This window comes from Sus scrofa, chromosome 15, assembly GCF_054392235.1.
Source record: "Sus scrofa isolate SSC_HxYL_T2T_F1_AM1 chromosome 15, Sscrofa_HxYL_maternal_Yorkshire_Landrace_v2.0, whole genome shotgun sequence".
Classification (NCBI taxonomy): domain Eukaryota; kingdom Metazoa; phylum Chordata; class Mammalia; order Artiodactyla; family Suidae; genus Sus; species Sus scrofa.
The window spans coordinates 124085208-124111245 of NC_139397.1; the positions used below are offsets into that span (position 1 = coordinate 124085208).

Here is a 26038-nt window from a genome sequence, read left to right on the forward strand (position 1 = left end):
CCCAAATGCTTTTGATGTGTTAATAGCTTCTCAAAAGATTATACTCTCGTATTTAGTACAAATACAGAGATGATGTTTCTGAGGTCAGCAAACAGTGGGCTGAACAAGAGAAGGATTATTGCATTATGCGTGTCTCAATTTAATTTCCATGAGGAGCAGTGCTTTGTTACTTCTTGGTAGGTGGGGAAATCGAGGCCAAAGAAGAGGAGCTTCGTAGTGGAGACAAGAGTCTTCATAGAATTTTCAGAGGGGGGATGCCACAGCTAAAGGAAATAGATTGTACTGGAACCATTGGACTTCGTGGGGAGTGAATGACCACAGAAAAGTGGGTATATGCTGAGGCTCTGAAAAGAAAATTGCTCAAAAGGAGTATTCGGAGGTGTTTTGCTGGAAACTGAGATTTGCTAATTGTTAGATGAATAAAACAAATGGAGAGAGATGTTTACAGGAAGGAAGAGTAGTTCCGTTTTTGCATGTGAAAATTTTCTTGTTGTGGTAAAATAGATAGAACATCAAATCCACCATTTAAACCATTTAAGTGTACATTTCTCTGGTGGTGTTATGTATATTCACATTATTGTGCAACTACCACTACCATCCATCTCCAGAATGTTTTTTAACTTTTCCAGCTGAAACTCTACCTATGAAATATTTCTTCCCCATTCCTCCCTCTCCCTGGCCTCTGGGAACCAACAGCTTACTTTTTGTCTTGTGAATTTGACTGTCTTAGATACCGAATATAACTAGAATCTTAGAGGCTGTATCTTTTTGTGACTTACATCATGTAACATATTGTCTTCAAGGTTCATCAACGTGGTAGCGTATATCAAAATTTCCTTCGTTTTAAAAGCTAATATTTCATTGTATGTCTATACCACATTTTGTTTATCCATTTATCCATTGACGGATACCTGGACTCTTCCACTCTTGGCTATTGTGAATAACGCTGCTGTGAACGTGAGTGTACAAGTATCTCTTTGAGTCTCCCAGAAGTGGAATTGCTGGGTCATATGGTAATTCTGTTTTTAATTTTTTTGAGGAATCACCATAACATTTTCCACAACAGCTACATTATTTTACATGCCCACCAGCAATGCACAAATGTTCCAGTTTCTCTACATGAAACACTTGTTTTCCATGTAGACACTTGTCAACCCTTGTTTTCTGTTGTCGTGTGAATAACAACCATCCTCATGGGTATGAAGTGGTATCTGAAGGTTTAGATGTGCATTTTCTGATGCTTAGGGATGTGAAACACCTTTTCATTTGCTTATTGGCCATCTGTATATCTTTCTTGGAGAAATATCTATTCGATCCTTTACCTATTTTAAAATTGGAGTTCCCATTGTGGCTCAGCAGAAATGAATCTGACTAGGAACCACGAGGTTTTGGGTTCGATCCCTGGACTTGTTAAGGATCTGGCGTTGCCATGAGCTGTGGTGTGAGCCGCAGATTCAGCTTGGATCCGGCATTGCTGTGGCTGTGGCGTAGGCCAGCAGCTGTAGCTCCAAATTGGACCCCTAGCCTGGGAACCTCCATATGCCGCGGGTGCGGCCCTAAAAAGCAAAAAAAAAAGAGGACTGAACAACAACAAAAATAAATAAAATAAAATAAAATCGGGTTGTTTTCTAGTTGAGTTCTAGGAGTTCTTTTTATATTCTGGATATCAATCTCTATCAGATATATTTTTCTCTTTTTCCATGAGTTAATTTTTTATACTGTTGATAGTGTACTTTGGCACACAAAAGTTGTTAATTTTGATGAGGTTCAACTTACCTAATTTTTTTCTTTTGTTGCCTGTGCTTTTAGTGACTATCCAAGAAATCATTGCAAAATCCAAATTCATTAAACTTTTCCCCTGTATTTTCTTCTAAGAGATGTATAGTTTTAGTGCTTATGTTTAAGCATTTGATTCACTTTTAGTTTATTTTTGTATATGGCATAAGTTATATATTACATGTGGATATCTGGTTTTTCCATTACCATTTGTTGAAAAGATTGTCCTTTCCCCATTGAATAGTCTTGGCAACCTTATCAGAAATTATTTGACCATATATGCAAGAGTTTCTTTCTGGCCTCTTTAGTCTGTTGGTCCATGGGTCTGTCTTTATGTCAGTACATACTGCTTTGATTACTGGGCTTGGTGGTAAGTCTTGAAATCAGGAGGTGTGAGACCTCTAGGTTTGTTCTTTTTCAAGGTTGTTGGCTATTCAGTGCCCCTTTAGATTCCATGTGAATTTTAGGATAAATTTTTCAATTTATGCAAACAGTATCATTGGAATTTTAATAGGGATTGCAGTGCATTGCCTTGGGTAACATTGACATCTTAGCAATATTATGTCTCCCAATTCATGAATATAGGATTTATTTGTGTTTCCATTTATTTGTGTTTTATTTAATTTCTTTTATAAGTGTTTTGTAGTTTTCAGGATCTAAGTCTTTGACCTCCTTGGTTAAGTTCATTCCTGAGAAGTTATTCTTTTTGATACAACTGTAAATAGAATTGTTCTCTTAATTTCCTTTTAGGATTTTACATTGTTAGTATATAAAAATGAAACTGAGTTTTATGTGTTGATTTTTATATCCTTCAGTTTTGCTGAATTCATTTGTTAGTTCCAGTAGTGTTTTTTTTTTTTTTTTTTGGTGGAATCTTTAGGGTTTCTGTATGTAAGATTATGTCATCCATAAACAATAATAATTTTATGTCTTTTATCCCCAGTTTTCATGCCTTTTATTTCTTCTTGTCTAGTTACTCTGGCTAGGACTTCTAGTACTGTATGGAATAGAAGTGACAAAAGTGGGCATATTTGTCTTGTTCCTGATGTTAGAGAAAAGCTTTCAGTTTTTCTTAATTGAATATGATGTTAGGTGTGGGTTTTTTTTTTTTTTTTTTTTTTTTTTGTCTTTTGCCTTTTCTAGGGCTGCACCCGTGGCATATGGAGGTTCCTAGGCTATGGGTCTAATCAGAGCTGTAGTTGCCTGCCTACGCCACAGCCACAGCAACGTGGGATCTGAGATGTGTCTGTGACCTACACCACAGCTCACGGCAACGCCAGATCCTTAAACCACTGAGCAAGGCCAGGGATCGAACCCACGACCTCATGGATGTTAGTTGGGTTTGTTAACCACTGAGCCACGACAGGAACTCCTGAAGTAGTTTCTTTCTAATGCAGGTTTTATGTCACAAGTTTCTTTATTTTTATTTATTTATTTATTTATTTATTTATTTTTATTTTTTTTGTCTTTTTGCTATTTCTTGGGCCGCTCCCACGGCATATGGAGGTTCCCAGGCTAGGGGTCGAATCGGAGCTGTAGTCCCCCAGCCTACGCCAGAGCCACAGCAACGTGGGATCCGAGCCGCGTCTGCAACCTACACCACAGCTCACGGCAACGCCGGATTGTTAACCCACTGAGCAAGGGCAGGAACCGAACCCGCAACCTCATGGTTCCTAGTCGGATTCGTTAACCACTGCGCCACGACGGGAACTCCACAAGTTTCTTTAAAAGGGATACTGGAATATGGATGTGTAGAATAACAAATTGGTGGCATGTTAGGTGGGCAGTTTGAGGCAAGTCACTTACCTCTCTGGATTTAACTTTCTTCACTTCAAAAATAAGGAGATTGCGTTAGATTTGGGGATTTCAAACTTTTGTCTGTGTTGGAACTACCGGGGGAGGTTGCTGAAACCATTTTGCCTTACTAGTAGGTCTGTATGTGGTCTGGTGGTTTGCATTTTAATATCTCAGGCGATTTTACTGTGGATGAGTTATTCTCTACAATCTTTTATGGCTCTAAACTTCTGTGGAATATCCTCCACTGGGAGGTCCTTGGCTGTTCATCAGAGGCCGTGAAGTAAGGATTTTGGTGGTTGAGTTAGGGATTGTTCACGATGCTGAGCAATGCCTGCATTTGTGGAGCAGCTGCTTCCCTGCGATTCTGTCATGTAGGAAGAAGACTAGGAATTTAAAAATGTGGACTCATTATTTGAGAAGAATAGCTGGCTCTGGAAGTAGTTGGTGTGAGGTAATTCAGGGAGGGAAGAGCTTTTGAAAAACAGAGGCAATGCAGAATCTAAGGAACAGTTTTCCACAAAGATGCTGCGAATGGGGTCATAGTGTCCTTGGATTTATCAGCAACAAGTCCTTGGTGGGACAGTTACTGGGGGTGGGGGTTGCAAAGAGGGAAGGCATCAGAGGGAAAGAATGCCCCAGTAGGTGAAAAATTGATGAGGTGCTCTACTGTATTTATTTACATGGTCTAAGAATTCAGAGTTCATAAAAAAATAAAAGGAAAAGGAGAAGTCTCTCTCCCATCATTCCCCAAAGGCTGTTACATTTTTATTTTTAGTTCTCTTAACGTTAAATCATTTATCTCTGCACTATTTTTAGATCCATCGGCCTAAGACATTATCTTTTGTCTGCCTGTTATGAAATGTGAGGAATATATCCCACTATGTCATGTTCCTTCCTTTCTTTCCTCTGCCTCTTGATTTTTACTTCTTACATATTTAAACATTTCTGGTAATTTTAGCAGGAACTTATAGTTAAAACAGACTTGGAGAGATGGGCGTAGGTTTAGAATTAGGTGGTAATTTGCTGTCTTCTGCCTCTGGGGAGACCAGGAAGGACAGTTCACATATACATGTGGACCTTGGATGAGCTGCTTAGAGTTGCGACTCAGCATACAAGGCCCTGGAAAGCTGGTGGTGAGAGATGGACAGACATTTTGGGGAGGAAAAAAAATGCATTTTTCCTTCTCCATTACTTTTTAAAGTAAGAAGGGGCCAGAGGATGAATTGCCTGTTAGAATTTTATTCTGATTATAATGAGAAGCCTCTGATGGGTTTTAAACAAAGAAATAATATTATGTGACATATTCTTTTCTTTCTTTCTTTTTTTTTTTTTTTTTGCCTTTTTAGGGCTGCACCTGAGGCATATGGAGGTTTCCAGGCTAGGGGTCGAATTGGAGCTGCAGCCGCCGGCCTACACCACAGCCACAGCAATGCCAGATCCGAGCCGCGTCTGTGACCTACACCACAGCTCACGGCAACGCTGGATCCTTAACCCACAGAACAGGCCAGGGATTGAACTTGCCTCTTCATGGATGCTAGTCAGATTCGTTTCCACTGAGCTGTGACGGGAACTCCTATGTAACTTATGCTCTAAGAGGAGCATTCTGGCAGCCTCAGAGACAGACTGTAGAGGGACAAGAGTGGCAGCAAGGGGACCAGTAAGGAGACCTAACATTGTCCAGGGCAGTGCCCATGTGGCCTCCCACTAGGGATGGTAGCAGAGGAGTTACAGGGAAGTAGTTGATTTGGGATCTTCTTTAGAGGTGGAGCCTCCAGATTGTTGATGATGTGGGCAGTGGGTGAACTTGAAAAGGAGAGGCATCGTGATACCTCCTTTTTTTTTTTTTTTTCTTTTTGCCTTTTCTAGTGCCGCACCTGCAGCATATGGAGGTTCCCAGGCTAGGGGTCGAATCGGAGCTGTAGCTGCCGGCCTACGCCAGAGCCACAGCAACGCGGGATCCAAGCTGAGTCCGACTCACACCACAGCTCACGGCAACGCCGGATCCTTAACCCACTGAGCAAGGCCAGGGATCGAACCCACAACCTCATGGTTCCTAGTCGGATTCGTTAACCACTGTGCCACAACGGGAACTCCGATACCTCCTTTTTTTGTTTGTTTTTAATGGAGGCTTCATTGCATCAGAATGATTGATGAAATCATTGGCCGTTGGTGATTGATGGCACCTCTAGCCTCTTCCCCTTCCCCAGAGGTCAAGGGGTAGAATGGAAAGTTCCAATGCTCCATTCAAGGTTGGTTCCCCTGGCAACCAGCCTCCATCCTTAGGTACTTTCCAAAAATCATCTCATTAACAAAAACAAAAGTTGTGGTGAAAAAGGGCTTGTTATGAATAATAGGACACTTTTATGACTCTGAAGTACTTGCAGGAATTAAGGACAGAGACCAATATTATGACAAAAGATGCTACTGTTGCTCTTATTGCTCAGGAAATTCCAAGGGTTTGGGGAGCTGTGAGCCAGGAAACGTGGATGAAGACCAAGTATATATGAGAAATATATTTTGGTCATCCGCTCAAACATATATATTTCTTATAAATCACAACATGGCACGTGGCAAAATAGACTTTGCAGATGTGATTAAGTTTAGGATCTTGAGATGGGGAGTTTATCCTGGAGTATCTGAATGGGCAGTGTCATCACAGAGTCCTGACAACAGTTGGAGTCAGAGAAGGAGATGTCCTGACAGAAGCCGAGGTTGGAGTCACGCAAGGAAGGACTGTTAGCGAGGTGGCTGCCCAGCGCGCACAGAAGCCAGGACAGTGGGGCTGGCTTTGCAGGAAAGAAGGAGCTTTATCCCAAGGAGACAGGAGGTGAGGCTCAAGTCTATCCCTCCAATCCAGGGTTCAGGGCGAAATTTAAGAGCAAACTGGTACAAGCTGATTGTCTTGTCTCAAATCGGTCCATCTGGAAGCTGATTTTCCTTGTTGAAGGACTTCTGTCTTCATGAAGGGCTCCAGTGGCATTATTTCTATGAAGATTCTTGGGGTCAGCCTGGAGCCATTGGAGGTGGGTTCTTGTCTTGCACATGTGCAGTGCCATCTGTAAAAATAACTCCAGGTCTAATTAATCAACAACCTGTTTTAAGGAAGCAAAGCCAATTTAAGTTGGTCAGTGTTTTAGGTGCTGTTTCAGCTTCCCCCACCCCTTTTCTTTATACATTCCTCAATCTTGAAGGAAGGAAATAGGGCAGCGACCACTCTAGCAGGTTCCTGTTGATTAGGGGCATGGATTTTTACAAGAAGAATGAAATTGTTTTAAATTTTAAATATTGTTCTTAATTGTAAGTTCTCTTAACTTTAGCCTCTAGACTTCGATTTTGGATTTTTGACCTCCAGACATGTAAGATCATAATTTGTGTTGTTGTAAGTCATGAAATTATGGAAATCTGTTATAGCAGTGATAGGAAATTAATATAGGAGTCAAGAATGACTGTGAGGCTTTTTCCTGGGGAATAGTGTCACTGTTTTCCAATAGGAGAAAGGCTGGGAAGAAGTTCATGGGAAGGCTAAGGGCTTGTTCCCTTCAAGTGGGTAGCTGGTTATCATGTGGATATGTTGATGGGCAAGTTGGCCATGGTTTCAGGGGCAGGTTGGGAGGAGACAGAAATGTGAGAGCCACCAGCATGGAAATGGTATTCAGAGACCTGGGGTTTTACACCCCTGGAGAAAGTATATTACATTAATCATGGAAAGACATCTTAGTAACTTCCAAACACAAGCCACATACTGATGTATTCCCCTTCATTTCTTGCTGTTTAAATTACAGTTGTTTTCTTTGATTTGCCAAATGACATTTCAAGAGATAATAAGAAACTGCCACTTTGGAAGGACAAAAAAAAAAAAAAAAAAAAAAAAAAAAAAAGCCGTTAAGCATCTTCTTAAAAGATCAAGTTTCTGGACTGTGTAGGTAGTTGCAGTATTTCTTTCTTAATTTTCTTTTTTGAAGAATATGTGTGAGCTCATTTAACAAATTGAAACCTATAGTGTCATTTGGGGTTTTTTTTTATGGGTATACATTTTTAAGAATTTCCTTCTTACAAGGCAGATACTATTTAATTTTTGTAAGACCCAAACTCCCCCTTTTTTTGTTGGTATCAGTTACTTCCTGCTGTTTTGTTTCAAGGGCTTTGGTAACTGCTGAAAGTGAGCTTTGAAATTAAGGTTAAATTTTGTGTAAAGGCAGCCCATTTAGAGGAATCTATATAAATTCATGTACCTCCTGAACATATGGATCAAAGGTTCTCAGCCAGGGGCTGTTTTACATCCCCCTGGGGGATGTTTGACAATGTTTGGAAATATTTTTGGATGTTATGATGGGGATGGGATGCTACTGGCATCTAAATGGGTAGGGGCCAGGGATGCTGCCCAATGTACTGCAGTGACCAGGATGGTTCCCGCCTCCCACCCCATGAATGATGTATGCAGCCTGAAGTGTCAATAGTGCCCAACTTGAGAGGCCTGGTAAGAGAACTTCTAAACCTGCAGGTTAGGAAAATGGGAATTATTGTCTTTCTGTCCCCTAACATATATGCTGTTCCTACATAAACCTGGTTGTGCATTAAGCCAGCACTTTGTTTTTTTTTTTTTTTACCGCCCTAAGTATGACAACATTCTTGCAGATTCTGTAATTTTTATTTTGTGAGAAACTGTCTAGTTCAGTGTTAACTGGAATGGAAGGCAAAGAAGAGTTTGAAAGCAACTTAAATGGCTTTGGGGGGACTAAATAAAAGTACTAAATTTATGGCAGTCATATTTTGGGAAAATTTTTGTATTCTATCTAAGCAGTTTTTATTTTGGACTATTTATCAAGTATTATCAACATTGTGTCCTTGTTAGACATGGCTAAGTAAATACTGCCCTGATACAGTTATTTGCTTATTTGGGGTTGATAAAAGGTCACTTCATTTGAAATAACTATAATTGAAATAAAATAAAATTGGAAAAGTTGCTTTGTTTCTTATTCTTCGGCACTGTTAAAGTAAAAGGATTGTGATTAAAAAAAGTATTTTGAAGAAAAGCCCCCTTCCTGTCATTGGCTAACTGAAGTAGCAGCCCAGGGAACAGAAGTAGGAATGAAGAGATTTGTACAATGATTTTGAGTCCTTTTCATGCCTTGATTTTTCAGTATAAACTTTAATTACTAAATTGGTTAGAGACTTTGAGAAAAGAATATTATTTAAGAGGATATACCTTAATTTCTGTAATTTAAGCCCCTGATGTGGTAGATACAACTAGTAAATTAAAATCATTAAATTAAAAAAAATCATTTAAATACCTTAAAAATTCCTGAAACAAGGGATATGACAATGTATATCTAAAAGCAGTGACAAATTTGAAATATTAAAAGTGGTGAAGATACTGGGAACTATATGTAGTGACTTGTGATGGAGCAGGGTGGAAGATAATGTGAGAAAAAGAATGTATATATGTATGTGTGACTGGGTCACTTTGCTGTACAGTAGTAAATTGACAGACCTCTGTAACCAACTATAATGGAAAAAATAAAAATTATTAAAAAAGAAAATTCAAGATCAAGAAAAAAAAGACAAAAAATGAAAGTAGTTAAGATGGCACGACTTTGAGAATATGGAGGTAGATGTTTGAGAAATCAGAGAAGCACTGTGTTGTTTCTTAGGAAGACTTAATATATACATTCGTTAATCATTCTTCTGTCATTTGAGCACATATATATACAACATGTGAAAATGATGCTCTTGGACTTGAATTCTTTTGGGGGAATTTGTGGTGCTAATATACCTCTTGGGTTCCAAGTGACACCATTTTAATAGAAAATGTTATTGTAAAACCCAGGGAGTAGGTGGCTTTGTACTGACTTTTGGAGTCCACCTCTTCCCCTCCTCCCACCCAGTTACCTTAGCTTTCTCATTTAAGCCAAGTTATTTCAGACAATAAGTTATTGGGCTTAAATTATACTCTCCTCATTAGTTCTTTTACTGGAATTTTTTATTCCCCCGATGTTCATTCACTCATTCACATGCTTGATCTTTTTTTTTAATGTCTTTTTAGGGACGGAACCCGAGGCATATGGAAGTTCCCAGGCTAGGGGTCGAGTCAGAGCCACACCACAGCAACACAGGATCCAAGCTGCGTCTGCAACCTACACCAAAGCTCACAGCCACTCCAGATCCTTAACCAACTGAGTGGGGCCAGGGATCGAACCTGCAAACTCATCGATACTAGTTGGGTTTGTTTCTGTCGAGCCACCATGGGAACTCCCATATGCTTAATCATTTGATCATTAGCAATGTTAATGAAAATGTTAATGAAAAGATATATCTCTATGCCTTATATCTAACTGCCTACTCCACATCTCTACTTGGATATATAATGGGCATATCAAACTTTATAGGTTCCAAACAGAAGTCCTGAATTCCCACTACCACTTTTTCCTTCTGCAGTGCTCCCTATCTCTCCTTCTGGTTATTTAGGCCAAAAACCCTGAGGCTTTGCTTCTTTGCTCTATTTCATTTGTAACTCATATCTGATCTGTAAACAGCTCCCGTTGGCTCGCCTTTCACTGTCTACCCAGAATCTGACCACGTCTCATCAGCTTCACTGTTGTTACCTGGGTCCAACCTACCATCAGCCTCTACCTGGATGATTGCAACAGCCTCTTAACTGGACTCTATCTTCTTTCTCCCATGACCCCCCACCGTTAGCCTACTATCAACACAATAGCCTGCATGAACTTTGAAAAATGGGAGACAGATCATGTCTTTCCTCAATTCAAGATCCTTAGTGACTTCCTATTTCGTTAAGAGTAAAAGGCAGAAGTTCCCTTTGTGGCTCAGTGGTTAATGAACCCGACTAGGATCCATGAGGATTTGGATTCGATCCCTGGCCTTGCTCAGTGGGTTGGGGATCTGGCATTGCCATGAGCTGGGGTGTAAGTCGCAGACACGGCTCGGATCCCACATTGCTGGGCTGTGGTGTAGGCAGGCAGCTATAGTTCCGATTCGACCCGTAGCCTGGGAACTTCCATATGCCTAGGGTGAGGCCCTGGGGGAAAAATAAAGTAAAAGGCAGAATTCTTACAGTGGCCTACAGGGTCCTATACAATTGACTGCTTGTTGCTTCTCTAACCTCATTGCCTGTGACACTCCTCTTGACTCCCTTTCCCCAATCCAGACTGGCCTTACTGCAGTTCTTTAACACACCGAGTATGCGTCTGTGTCAGAGCCAGCTTTTGCAACCAGCTCTTCCCTCTGCATGGAATTCTCTTTCCCCAGATATCCATGTGGCTTGTTCCTTCACCTCCCAATCTTGGCTCAAATATCACCTTTTCAAAGAGTCCTTCTCTGTCTACCCTATTTAATATTATACACTCTCAAACTCCCTTTGCCTCTTACTTATTTTATTCTCTATACCTATAGCATTTATCGCTAACTTGCTTTAAATTTATCTGTTGATTGAATTTCTCCCCATCACCCCTCAGCACACACTAAAATGCAAACCCTAGAGAAACAAAACTTCTGCTTGAAACGTAGTAGACACAATAATTATTTGTTGAATGAGTAACTGATTTCTTTCTTTTCTTTTTTTTTTGCCACACTTGCAACATATAGAAGTTCCCAGGCCAGGAGTTCCCTTGGTGGCGTAGTGGTTAACGAACCCGACTAGGAACCATGAGGTTGCAGGTTCGATCCCTGCCCTTGCTCAGTGGGTTAAGGATCTGACGTTGCCATGAGCTGTGGTGTAGGTTGCAGACGTGGCTCGGATCCCGTGTTGCTGTGGCTCTGGCGTAGGCTGGTGGCTACAGCTCCGATTGGACCCCTAGCTTGGGAACCTCCATATGCCACGGGAGCAGCCCAAGAAAATGCAAAAAAAAAAAAAAAAAAAAAAAAAAGAAGTTCCCAGGCCAGCAATCAAATCCCAGCTGCAGCTGCAACGTGTGCCCCATCGGCAGCAACACCAGATCCTTGACCCCCTGTGCCAAAGCGGGAACTCCAATAAATGACTTAATTTATAATGCAGAAGTCAATGAGTAGCATATTATCTGAGGAAATAGCTATTTTCTGGAATACTATTTTTATTTTTGTATGTCTTCGAGGTTCCATCTAATTATAGGTTCTCATTTGGAAATAAAAATGGAGCTTTAATGAACCTAACACATTCTGTAGAAATGGTGAGATCTATCGTTTGCTTACTAAAATAGTTAGGATATTCTGCATAACAGTCAGGAAATGCTAGTTTTAAACATTGTGTGACTACAGGCTCCGTTGTTGGTATTTTGAAGAATTCTGTGGAAGTTGAATGTTAGAGGAAATGAGGTCACATCAATATTATTTTCCATATCTGACTTTGAGTAAAGTATGTGTGTGCACAAGATACTTATTTTGAGTAAAACTGTGATACATGACAACTGTGAGCATCTGTGTGCAGGCTCATGCTTGAATAGCATGACTTAGGAAGTCTAATAGTCTGCATGTTTGTGAAATGAGAGCATCCATTTTTGGTTTGGCGCCCAGTTTGAAAGTTACTCTTTCCATCCAGAAGGACAGAATGTAACCCACCCATGGTCATAACTAAGATCAGAACAAAGGACAGAGTCAGACCTAGCTGAGAACCAGCACACATAGAGCTCTTCTCATCCATAGATGTAGAAAGAACTGGGTCCCTGTAAACAAAAGAATTCTTCACCCCTGTAACACATGAGATGTGACACATATCTTGCAGGGGATAAAGGGAAGCAGAGACCTCTTAGGAAGACTATTGTCAGACAACTGTGTGTTTACAATGAACTCATAAGCAGAGCCTGAAAACATTTCTTCAAATAGAAAGAACAGTGCTGGCCTCCAGATCCCAGTACAAGTCAGTTCTGGGCAAGGACAGTGTTAGATGCACCAATGAAGATCAGTAGAATCAAAGTAACTCAAGAGAAGAGAAATTGGGGCTTCTTAGCCTCCCTTGGTTATGCATTTTCCATTGCTGCTTAGTAAGGGAGACCTGGAAATTAATATTTGAGTTTATCTTATTTATGGTTTGCTGGATATAAAAATGCTTAAGTGAATTATGCAATTACTATATCATCCTTCTCCTTTTGTGTTTCAGACTCATTCATTCTTTTTTTTTTGGGCCGCTCCCGCGGCATATGGAGATTCCCAGGCTAGGGGTCCAATCGGAGCCGTAGTCACCAGCCTACACCAGAGCCACAGCACCGCGGGATCTGAGCCACGTCTGCGACCTACACCACAGCTCACGGAAACGCCGGATCCCCAACCCACTGAGCAAGGGCAGGGATCGAACCTGCAACCTCATGGTTCCTAGTCGGATTCGTTAACCACTGCGCCACAATGGGAACTCCCAGACTCATTCATTCTTAACTAATCCTTATGTGGTTGTCATAAAGATCCAAGTGAAGAAATTATTATTATTTTATTATTATTATTTTTTTATTTTTATTTTTTTGCTCTAGATAGATATTTGAGGTGGCTTGAGTCCACTGATCTGTAGTAGGCAGCATTCCCAGGACCAGAGTGGGCAGGCCAGGAAAGGAGGGCTTGTCATGGAAAGCTGCCTCTCAAAGACTTCTTCCTTTCAGGAAAGTGTTAACGTTATCTAAGCGAATTAAAAAAAACCCAAACAAATGAAGACTGCCATGTAATGAGTCAAAGACATCAAGCACAGGACTTGGAGTCATTTGTTTTCCAAACCTTATACCCTACCTCTGTTCTTTAATTTAAATTATTTAGTAGGTGTTCAGTCATTCTGGCCAGAAAGACAAAATTTGTTCTTGAGCTTTGTGATGAGGTGTCAGCTGTGAGAGAAGCATCTCACAGTTGGGTGATGTAGACCTCGATGAAGAAAAAGAACAAGGTGAATCACACCTCAGCTCCCAGATTAATGCATCAAATTAAATGTTACTATTCAGGAAGGCTGCCCAAAGAAACCGCCTCCATGGTAACTGTTGTCATGGTTGTATTTTTACTCATCTTTCAGAAATGCTCTGAAAGCTAAAGAATATAGCTGTAGTGATACTTGTAATGATTGACTCATTTTCAAATAGCAAGAGCTCTGAAGGCTTGTGACTTCATCTCTCTCTGGAGTTGGTATTGTTGGTTTGATATCCAGTCAACATTCCTCATGAGGGGTAAATTTGTAGAAGACAGCTCATGTAAATGCCCAAAGATGGTTTGGCAGTGAAAGTATATTGTTACAAAGTTCTCCTGAGTTGGTAAATGATCACTAAGGAAGATCTTCCTGTGAACCTTTAGGGCTCAAAAATCCCTCCCCTACCGCCAACAGTAGTAGATGTAGTTTCTCTTCTTTGGCTGGTCAGGAGGAATTTTACAATGAATTTCTAATAGGGCTAATTCATGATATACTCACAGGAATATCAGCTTAGGTTACCACTGCCTATGTTCCCTCTTTCTCTCCAGTGTCTGTCGTTTGTCTGTGATCAGACTTGGAGAGCACCTCACACTGAGGGTAGGTAAGAAAAGGGAGGATGCTGAATCTAGATTCCCTTTAAAACTGTTTTATTTAGAAAAGAGCTCTTGTTAAAGATTTGCTCAGAAGTTAGAATTCAGCATTCTTTTTTTCTGTATTATCAGATTGGATAACTGAAAGTTGGCTACATTTCTTTCAGAACAGAGGTTCTCTTTTTCCTGGCTAGACCAGCACAGAGAACAAGGTCAAACAGTGGCCTGCTTCTTTCACTGGGAGATGTTTTTTTTTTTTTTAATTAATTAATTAATTAATTAATTTTTGTCTTTTGTCTTTTTGTTGTTGTTGTTGCTATTTCTTGGGCCGCTCCCGCGGCATATGGAGGTTCCCAGGCCAGGGGTTGAATCGGAGCTGTAGCCACCGGCCTACGCCAGAGCCACAGCAATGCGGGATCCGAGCCACGTCTGCAACCTACACCACAGCTCACGGCAACGCCGGATCGTTAACCCATTGAGCAAGGGCAGGGATCGAACCCGCAACCTCATGGTTCCTAGTCGGATTCGTTAACCACTGCGCCACTACGGGAACTCCCACTGGGAGATGTTGATCTGCTGAGACCTGTGAGAAGACTGTGCTTTGCTGATGTTTTGGTGTTATTTCTGGAATATCCATTCAGGCTAAGACTTTAGCTTCCTAGCTTATGGCTGAAAGATAGATTAATTAACAAAATACATCAGTGTTTGTTGGACTTTTGTGTGTTCACATGACTTATTACAGATCTTGTGTAATGCTTATTTATTTGTTTTGCTTTTTAGGGCTGCAGGTATAGCATATGGAAGTTTTCAGGCTAGGGCTTGAATCAGAGCTACAGCTGCTGGCCTACGCCCCAGCCACAGCAATGCCAGATCCGAGCTGCATCTGTGACCTACGTCACAGCTCATGGCAATGCCGGATCCTTAACCACCTGAGTGAGGCCAAGGATCGAACCCAAATCCTCATGAATACTAGTCGGGTTCATTTCCGCTGAGCCACAATGGGAACTCTGTGTAATGCTTATTTTGTAGTAAACTGCCGTATTTTAATTCTCACAATTAAATTCTACAATCCAAACTGTAATTTAACACTCTGGAATGGAAGGCTTTCTGTGTTTTACTTTTTTTTTTCTTAAATTTTTTTTCTTATAGTTGATTTACAATGTTGTGCTGTGTTTTACTCCAAAAGCATGTTTCTTAAGTCTCCATTTGTTAGCACATACTTAGAAACGCTCTGACATTTCATTGTGCTAAATCAACCCTAGAGCTATCTGAATTCTATCTATCTTCATGCAGAAGTTCTTGGGGCAGGAATCGAACCTGAGCCAGAGCAGTGACGCTGCTGAATCCTTAACTACTAAGCCACCATGGAACACCTCTGTCTTTAAATGCTGAGAAAGCCTTCTCCAACAAGCTTTACTTAGCTTTCTCCAGCCCTCAGCATTCTTGTTCTTCATATTTAAATGATCTTGTTACCATATTGTTCCTCTTGAATCAAGTGATTAACCATGCTTAAATCTATGTGGCATCTTTTCAAATAGTATTTATTATTGTCATTTAGTTGAAGTATTTCTTTTTGGTTTCTCATTTCATTTTCCTAACCAGATTATCTACTTTTTGAGATAAATATTTCCATCTGCCACAGTATCTCACCAAGGTGGGAATTCAGTGCAAGTTTGTTAATGGGTTAACCAATAACCCTTGTGAAATGGAACATGCTAGAAGGAAATATGATGATATTCTCTCCCACGAGCTACCTATTTAAGTGCATCTTGGAAAGAACATTGAACAAATTACCTTAATTTGCAAAATTGCCTTCGTGTAACATTTGCAGCTGTTCCACTTCTCAGAAAAATGATTCATATTATTTTAAAGACACGGCAACTTGAACAAGGTCAAAGCTTAATACTTTATGGTAATCAGTAATAAAAACATAAAATTTGAAAAATTTGCAGTCTAAATGCACATTGGATTTTCTAGGAGGTGGCCAGTTACACTAGGAGGGAGCTTCTCGGGTGAAGCTGACTGATAACCTTTTAAAAACATTAATATAGTTTTCTTCTATTTTTCTCTTTCTCCTTTTACTTTACCCCCTCCTTTCTAAATTATTGGGCTCTTTCTATGTAGCCAACCCTTCAAGGAACTTTTAGTTATGTCATTATATAAATAATATATATGTAATTTTTGGCCATGCCCAAGGCATGCATAAGTTCCCAGGCGAGGGGCCAAACCAATGCCACAGCAGTGACAATGCTGGGTTCTTAATCTCCTGAGCCAGTAAGCTATTATTAGTTATATTTTAATGACCAGGAAACACCAAGGTTTGGCGGTTTAAGGACTTCTGGCTTGACTTTGGCACTTTTTCTCACAGTCCCTTGTCTTTCTTTGATATGCCACCTTGGATAAAACATCATTTAACGTCCCTGTGCCTCTTCAAAATGTTTTCCTTCTATAAGAGGGTAATAAAAGTCTGCCCTGCTGGCTTTCTGTTATTCTGGATAATTGAGATAATTAGAACACAAGAACTGGAGAGCATTATTATTTTTATCATATATGAGTCTTGATCACTTTGGTGACCCTCAATATGCAAACTTAGAATAAAGGATCAGAACCAGGTTGTAACTAAAAATGGTCTATTTTTTTTAACTTTAATATTCCTAAAACATATTTCCATATTTTGGTTTTGCATTACACTGATAAAAGATCCACAAGTTGGTCTTTTATGTTTCTCAAGTTGTGGGATAGACCTAGATCAGTTAGATATGGAAAAGCCAGTAATGTATCGTCCTCAAATTGATTTCAATTTAAACTTGACAGTTTATTTATTTATTTCTTTGTCTTTTTAGGGCTGCACTCGCGGCATATGGTGGTTCCTAGGCTAGGGGTCGAATCAGAGCTGTAGCTGCTGGCCTCTGCCGCAGCCACAGCAACTCGGGATCCGAGCCACGTCTGCAACCTACTCCACAGCTCACAGCAACGCCATATGCTTAACCCACTGAGCGAGGCTAGGGATCGAACTGTGTCCTCATGGATCCTAGTCAGATTTGTTTCCACTGAGCCACGCAGGGAACTCTGACAGTTATTTTTTATTCCAATTTAATTATTTGGGTCACTGGATTCTGTGTCTCGTATTATATGACGAGAAAAATGTACTGTGTAACCAAGACTGATGCAAGGCTCTCTAGTGAAGCTTCTTTCTTCATCAACTCAGCCTATTACCACAAAGCAGCCTCATACTATCTGATTAGCTGGATTGCTTCCTTCCTTCTTAGTCTGGGGATTTCTAAAATGGTCTTCTCTGAAATATCATAAAATGTCCTGGATCTCAAAAGAAGGTAGATCTTTGAGATTCTCTGAACTTTTTCCACTTCAAGAGTTGGAATTCTTGAAGAGTCTATTGAAAAAGCATTGAGAGTAGGGGCAAAAATCATAAGTAAAAAATAAAGGGAGAGAAAAGTATTTTCTAAAAAGGCTATAGTTTTATATGCACACAAAGATGCACACATACTATATGTGTTTGCTATCTTAATGTACACAGAATAAGCTGTATTATCATAGCAATGAGGGAAATAAAAACAGGAAAAAAGTATTACCTACAGTCTCACTAGTAATCAACTATTTAGCTCTTTTACTTTTTCACAATACTTTATCCTGGCTTCTAATTCTAATTATAGCTTTTACTGTCTCTAGCAACTTCTTTTCAGAAGCCCACAGCTCTCTTCTTTAGGTGGCAGAGGCTTGAATCATCCCACTGATGTCTGCTCAGATCAGCTTGATGCCTTCCAGGGCTTCTGGGCTCCATTTGTAAAGCATTTTCATGTCTTATTGCTATGCCATTCCGGATACGTTTCCTTCCTTCCTTAAATGAATTCTCCATAAATAAACTGAGTATGTCTTAAAAGCAAAGAAACTTCATCCAAATTTTCCTCTGTTACCCAAACCATGTACATGATAGAGCACAGTTAAAGTGAAATATGTGCTCAGCGGATGTTGTGATTGACAGTATAGATACCTCAATTCAAGTTGCTCACCTTCTACTGAAATATGAAATTCTGTCTTGTAATATTTTCTGAAGTCTGGGAAAATGTGAACTGCCCATTTCCCATATTCAGTTCCAGTTATGTGCACACTCTGTAGAGCTCACAACTCCTTACCAAGCAGTAAAGAATATTGACTGAACACTCATTGTGTGTGAAGCATTTTTGCATGAAAACATACATTCTAGAAAACCTACTTATTTTCTATAAATAGTCATCTTTTTCTCTTGTTTTCAGTCCACATTAATGTTAACTATTCTACTATGTAAGTCCCCATAAAACGTAACTGTGTCTCTTCAGCTTGTAGAATGTACCTTCCCCAAAGCTGAGCATTTATGATTATTTCATAGCATAACAGTGTTGGATGATAAGATGCAAAGCCAGTCTTAGCTGAAGAACTTAAGGATCTTCTGAAGTTATTTAATATGATACCATTAGGTGCCATCTACTAAAAGGAAAGAAAAAAACACCAGAAAAACAAAAGCACATTGTTAAGATGTGTAAATTGTTCTGCAGTGAAGGAGGTTTGTGTATATAATTGAGTTTAGTTGTTTTTGTTTATGGAGCTCCTGTAATTTCCCTGTGCCAGATTCTGAGTCAAAAGAGAAATATCAAAGTGCTTAGGCAACAGCTGTTCCCAGTCCTTTAGGTGGTAATTCTGAGCCCAGGGCTGTGCTTATTCTTGTTGTGAAATGATGCTTTTTGACTGGAAAACCCTGCCTTCTTCCACAGCGCTCTTACCGTGACTACCCTTGTGAAACCAAGTGGTAATCTTCAAGTCTGTTTTATCAGATATCTCGATGGAGAAAATAACCCATCATGACCTTATCACCTTATGTGTGGTTCAGGAACTCTTCTCCCAGGTATTCCTGTGACCTGATTTTATTTTTGAACACATTTCTACAACTCACTCTGTAGTTCCTTCTTTGTAAAAGAAGAGTAATAATCGAAGTAGTCTTTGTTTTCAGTGGGTTTCAGTGATTGCTGGTCAGTCAATTCTGAAATATTTAATAAACCATAAGTGATACAGATGTATGTTATAAAAACTTTATATTTATCCTGGCCATCCTTCTAATTTTTTTTTATCATGTGAAAGAAGTGGGTTAATGTGAAATAAAAACAAATAGTATCCAAAAATGGAACTTGTAAAACAGTAATGATAAAGACTCATTTTTACCTGATTTGAAAATATATTTAAAATTGACAATTCTCTGTAACATTTGGAATGGATGGGCAGTGGGCTCCTACTGTCCAGCACAGGCAACTGGGTGTGATTGGGTCACCTTGCTGTACAACAGAAATAGACGAAAAATTGTAAATCAACTACACTTTAATAAAAAAACTACACTTTTGACTACACTACAGTTGTCAAAACTATATCTGTAACATTTTGTTAAAGAAAAAATAGGAGTTCCTGTCATGGCTCGGTGGAAATGAATCTGACTAGGATCCATGAGGACACAGGTTCCTCTGGAACCTGGCCTCTCTCAGTGGGTTAAGGATCTGGCGTTGCTATGAACTGTGGCGTAGGTTGCAGACGTGGCTCGGATCTGGTGTTGATGTGGCTGTGGCTGTGGCTGTGGCAAGTAGCTATAGGTCTGATTTAACCCCTGGCCTGGGAACCTCCATATGCCGCAGGTGCAGCCCTAAAAAGACCAAAAAAAAAAAAAAAAAAAAAAAAAAAAAAAAAGACAAAAGAGAAAAGAAAAAAATGATCAAATGATTCCAGAAGTTGTTTTACTCAAGTTTAGGACAGAGCAGAAATAACAGAATGATAGGGAAAATTAACATGTACCAGGTGTTTATTTTAGTCTAGAAAAGAATCTGTACTTTGTGTACAAATGCAGAATGTATAGCAAAGGAAAGGGAAACAAAATGTAAGAAAAATAACCTAACACCACTGTATGGAAATTACTTAAAACGGATACAGATGTATTAGATGAGTATACTCATTCCATTTGCTATACAGGCAAGGACAATGAATGCTTGAGCAGATCTCAAGCATTTTATTAGAAAATGTGCTGCCTCTCAGCATTGAAATAAATTCAAATGTGAAAACATTCTTCCAGATAAAAGTAATAAAGTCTGTATTTTTTTCCTATGGAGGATTAAGAATGGTGTTGATGGCATTGTACTCATTGTTTCAGTTTTGTGGAGAGTAATCTGTCCATATGTTTGAATCATAATGTTATTGATGATGATGGTAGAGTGATGATAGTGGCGTAGAGCAGACATTGGCTGAGCGAGGGGACATTTAAAGGAAAGCTCTCTATCTTGGCCACATGTATGTGTATGTGATCAGACACGTCATTGGGCACGTCACACAAAGCCCCACAGTTTCTGGTCCAGCTTTTCAGATTCGTTGCTTTTCCTACAAGCCATATTTCCTGGCCATATTTATTAAAATTCGTTTAAAAAGTTTGTTTTCCATATTCATCTTTTACTCTATTTTTATAAATGTCTCTCTTGCTCTCCCAGACCCTGAATGTCTTTACTTCTTCTGGTAGGAAGATTCTTACTCTTTTTTTTTTTTTTTTTTTTGTCTTTTTGTCATTTCTTGGGCTGCTCCTGCGGCATATGGAGGTTCCCAAGCTAGGGGTCCAATCGGAGCTGTAGCCACCAGCCTACGCCAGAGCCACAGCAACGTGGGATCCGAGCCGTGTCTGTGACCTACACCACAGCTCACGGCAACGCCAGATCCTTAACCCACTGAGCAAGGGCAGGGATCAAACCCACAACCCCATGGTTCCTAGTCGGACTCATTAACCACTGAGCCACGACGGGAACTCTGATTCTTACTCATTTTTAAAAACTTTGTTCAAACTGCACTTTGTCACTGAAGGCTTGGTTCCTATGATTCCTTCAACACCTGGAGGCTGGCAGCCCTGCTTATTTCCTTGGAGGCGGCCACTTCCTTGAGGGCAGGGGCTGGGTTTCCAGCTGTCCTTACACACAGCCTGGGACTTGACACCTGTGCGTGGAATGAGAGAATAAAATAAACGAAGGAAAATCACAATATTGACATTATTTGCTAGCTCTTTTGTTAAATTCTGTTAAACTGAGTTGTTACATTGACTCGTTTTAAACTTATTTAACAATGATCAAATTGTATGACTCCCAACAATGTCTTTAAAATGGCGTAAAGCAGTTACTATGTGGCTGTGTTATTTTGTGACAGGATTTTGATGGGGTTTGTACTTGTCTCATTGCTTATTTGCTGTAAAATGAGCCCTTTGCAGGGCACTGTCAGGCTCTTTAGATGGGCAACAGAAATATAGAGATTTGCTTACATTTGAATTCTAAACACTTTTCTTTGGAATTTTTATTGTTTTTCTCTATTTGTTTCGATGTCATAATTTAAGTGTAGTTGTTTTGTTTTATGTGTAGTTTTTCTTTGTGCTACAGTGTATTCTTGTTTATAAAGAAGCTCCAAGGACCACATTTATTAGCTCTTTAGGCCAGGGTGCCATTAATGAGCTCTTCTTTACTGTTTAATATTCTTCAGAGAAAATATGATTTGTCCTCAGGAAGTAAGGCTTTTAAAACTTGTGGAACCCAGAGATGAAAAATGTCCCCTTGACAAATTATTCATCAAATGAAAATTTCCATGCAAAAATTAAGGCTTCAAGACACAGAATAAATTTAGATTAAAGACTCTGTGCTCTTTGTATTAGATAAATAGAGGTTCTTTGCAGGTAACAGAAGCCATACCTAACAAGACAGAACTTTCTCTCTCAAGGAGTTACCTGGATACAGGAAGCTCAGATCAAGGACAATGACCCTCCTCTACATGTTGTTTGGGGTTTGACATGGCATCCTATGGTTGTAGGGATGGACATGCCTTTTCTCTTATCACTCTATTTAAAATTTAATATGTTGGGAGTTCCTATGGTGGCGCAGTGGTTAACGAATCCAACTAGGAACCATGAGGTTGTGGGTTTGGTCCCTGCCCTTGCTCAGTGTGTTAACGATCTGGCGTTGCCGTGAGCTGTGGTGTAGGTTGCAGATGCGGCTCGGATCCTGCGTTGCTGTGGCTCTGGCATGGGCTGGTGGCTACAGCTCCGATTCGACCCGTAGCCTGGGAACCTCCATATGCTGCGGGAGCGGCCCAAAGAAATAGCAAAAAGACCAAAAAAAAAAAAATTTAATATGTTAATTCCCTTTTGATTTTATTTATTGATTATAGAGTGACTATCTATAATATCTGATCAGCAGTCATGCTTGATAAGAAGTTGAAGTCCTGGTTTGTTTGTGGTATTTTATAGGTCAGCATGGCAAAATAGTCCTGCCAATAAATATTCGCTTATTTAATGGTAAGTTCATATACTTGGGAGCAGTGTTGTTAATGGACAACTGTTGGCAAGACCCTTGCAATATGAGTCGGGGAGCTCCCCCTCGGTGCAGGGGAGAATTGGGAATGATCATACATCACGGTGGAAGGGGGGATAGAAATAGTGCTCCTGAAGCCCTGAGGACCAAGAGTTCATTCCCAGCAGGTGTGCGAAGGAGGCTTCATGGAAAGCAGTGCTGTTGGGCTGCCCTGGAAGGATGAGTAATAGGAAGTGGAGGCGGAAGGCAAAGATGAGCATGGGGTGGTACTGGGGGTGGAGGTGGGGTGGAAAGTGTCTGGTTGCCATGCATGTAGCACTTCATAGATGATTTGTGATAACCTCTGTGCCTTAGGAATGAAATCTGGAGGGAGGATGTTTATGAGCAAGGGAGAGGGGGTCTCACATTTATCCTTGCCCCTTCACCCCTTTTTTCTGATAGAGCGACAAAGGAGAATTTTATCTTGGCAAAATAACCTTAGCAAAACTTCACTGGCTTGTTGCTTTACATGGTTCAAGACACTTCTGTGAGCTAGACTCATCTTTAATACCTAGAACACTTGATTCATGTTTAGAAGAGATTATGTTTGTATTTTGAGTTAAGTCACAATAAGGTCAGTATAATAAGGACAATAAGGTGTGCGGATTTTCAAAGGATGACATAAACTCAGAGTATCTATGAAGGGCCTGGTTCTAAGTCCTTTCTGAGTTAAAAGGTTGTGCTATCCCGTTTTCCTGGCACATTCTGCTGATAAATCATTTAGAGAAAGTTCCAGTTCCTGATGAAGAGTGGAGCACTGACATGATTTTTCACTTAGGTGTGCAGAAAGAATCAGTTAGCTTTGTGCACAAAATAGGCTGAAATCAAGCTTTAATTAGTCAGACTTTTGCATAATTCATCACGGTCACTTTGAAGTCCAGTCGAATCTGCTCTTGATTTTTATCATGATGGGTTCCTTTTAAAGAACTAGTTCCTTGCTGCACAGATATTTAGGTCTTCAAAGTAAGACTGTGACAATGCACCTGATCTCTTTTTAAAGAAATGAACTGTTATGTAAGGATCCATAAAGAAACAAATCTGTCCATAAAATTTTTCTTATGAAATATCATTCTTGATATCAGTGCAATCAGCTTTAAAGATAGGAAGTAAGCTAAGGCTCTTTCTGCCTCTTTGAATCCATAGGCTGTCCATCTGGCCCAGGCAAGCTTCCAGATTGAAGCCTTCGGTTCCAAATTCATTCTTGACCTCACACTGAACAAGTAAGTATTTCATTATGACCCTGTTAAGAAGTAAGTGCAATAAACTCTACTTCATGGTGATGGTTTAATCAAGATATGGTCTGTTGTTGAAGCAACTGATATTTTCTAGCTGATTGTGTGTCATATAGCACTTAAAGAAAAATATAAATCCGAAGTTAATTATGTCTTTTTTTTCCTGAAAGAAAAGGCATTTAACGTTTGACTTGTTGAATATCTGAAATACAGTACTTTGATGTTATGGTTTTAAATGGAATAAATATTTGAAGTAATGCTAGTTAATTAAATGTTAACTATAATCATTTCTATATATAGCAAACATGATAAATTACTGACTCAAGTATAATTAGACTTCAGTCTAGAAATTTCTTCCATTTTGACTCTCGATATGCAATTCACATAACTTCTATATGAAGAACAAAGAAAATGATGACTTACAAATACCTCTTTTGAGAAGGTTCTTTGCTTCATAAATTGCTCTAATACAGTTTCTTAGAAACTTTGGTCCTGATGAAGATTTACCCCATTTTTCTCTGAGCATGTGTTTATGTTGATATTTAAATGCTATTTCCCCAGTTGGAGCCAGTTGCACAGATGTCTTTGTACAAAGCACAAACAAGAGCAGGGCTCTAATTGAGCTAGCAGTGAGCCTTTCTTTGGTAAAGAGATTTCCTGTATGGTTTTCTTTACTTTAAGAAGCTCCAGTCAATATTTTAAACTCTCATCAGTATTTTGACCAGGACTGCATTTTTTTGCCAGAGAAATACCACATAATGCTATCAGACACCATAATGAAGGTGACCGCAGCCAATATCTGAGAATTGCAAAAGACCATAAAGAACAACTATTACATTTCTTGTATGCCAAATTCTGTGAGCTCTGCAGAAAAAAAATGCAGAGTCAGCTTGGGTGCTCCTTACTCAAGTGTAATTGCAGCTTTAAGTCAGAATGAATCAGCAGAACTCAGAAATTCCTGTGTTAAAGATATTGCAGGTTTTCCTCTTTGAGTCTGTTGAAGATTGGTTGAGTTCCTTTTCACGGTGCTGGGTCAGCACTGCGCCTGCCTAAGAGATTTGTCTTACCAAATCTTAGACTATGTTGAGTAGCAAGACATGGCTAATTTTAGTTTGTTTCGATCTTCTGTTCCTTTAAGTCTTACTGCAGTGGAGACTGTCACTCCAGATTGTACTTTGGTGATAGCAACCAACATTGCTATATGTCTGAACATTGAAACATCTTGGCCGTAGCAGAACTTTCCAGAGGACTGAGAAAGGGTCATGTGGGGATGTCCAGGGTACTTAGAGATGCATCAGAAAATTATTTGCCAGTAATACTTAATATGCAGACAAATCAAGTTGAATCCTACTATGAGCAGTCCTAGCTTTAAGGAGCTTATTGTCTAGTTGGGAGAGGTCAATAGTTAAACTTATAATTTTAGAGGAATATGAAATATGAAATTTTGGATTATGTTGGAGATAAACATGTAATGCTGTGGTAGCACTAAAGAAAGGGAGCTCTTCAGGCTGGAGGAGTGTGAAATGGCATCTTAAGAAAGGTGATGCTTGTGTTACATCTTGGAGGACAAGTGCTAGTGAGGAAGGGAAGTGTTGGGGATGGATGGGAGAGAGAGAGAGAATGGAGAATTATGCTCTAGGCAGAGGAGAGAGTGTGGGCTAAGGAGGCAGGGCCATGTAGCAGTGTGGCATGTGAAAAGGAGCATGAATCTTTTGTTGAATTTCTTAGCAAATTACTAGGTTGACACAGAAGGAGATGAGTCAGAAGAGGTAGGCCAGGGACAGCTCAACTCATGGAAGATCTTGCATGTCATGCTCAATTTCTTGGCTACCAACCCCTAAATGGCGAAAAATGAAGTAATGGGAATAAACAGTAGTACTACTCTGAGGAAGTGCTAAAATGCATGGAAAGGGAATGCTTTTAAGAAATCTTCATTTGATAAAATCATTAGGATTGTTTGGATGTAGATGACAAGGCAGAAAAAGAGTTGAACTTAGCAGGTGCCTTGATGGCATGGCTGGGTGCAAGGTGGGATCCAGCTCAAATGGGCAGCACAGGGAACAAACGGGTTAAATGGTGAAGAGAAAAGTAGACATAATTGATTTAAGGGGCTTTGGGTCATACATGAAGCCAGGTGTGGGTGGTAGGTAGATATAACAGTGTGAAGCTCAGGGAAGAGGTGGGGCTGGAGAGAGTAGAGTTGAAAGCACTTTCCATATGAGCATTAATGGCAAACACAGTTGTGAAGAAGATTGCCCTGGGAGGGCGGGTAAAATAAGGAGAGCATAAACTAGGAAGGTAGTTAAGAGTTGAGGAGAGGAAGAGGAGCCAGTGAAGGATGACAATGAATGACTTGGGTAGTGGGAGGAGAAT

At 39.9% G+C, this 26038-nt stretch overlaps 1 protein-coding gene across 5 annotated transcripts in view; it reads left to right on the forward strand.

The window, feature by feature from the left end:
• The window catches only part of ADAM23 (ADAM metallopeptidase domain 23), a 190915-nt gene that overhangs the window by 17086 nt on the left and 147791 nt on the right, over nucleotides 1-26038 (forward strand). For all 5 annotated transcript variants that reach the window (XM_084998747.1, XM_084998745.1, XM_084998748.1 and 2 more), the window contains exon 3: nucleotides 23577-23653. In XM_084998747.1, coding sequence (XP_084854873.1) covers nucleotides 23577-23653 — 77 coding nt within the window. The remainder of the gene's footprint in view (nucleotides 1-23576; nucleotides 23654-26038) is intronic.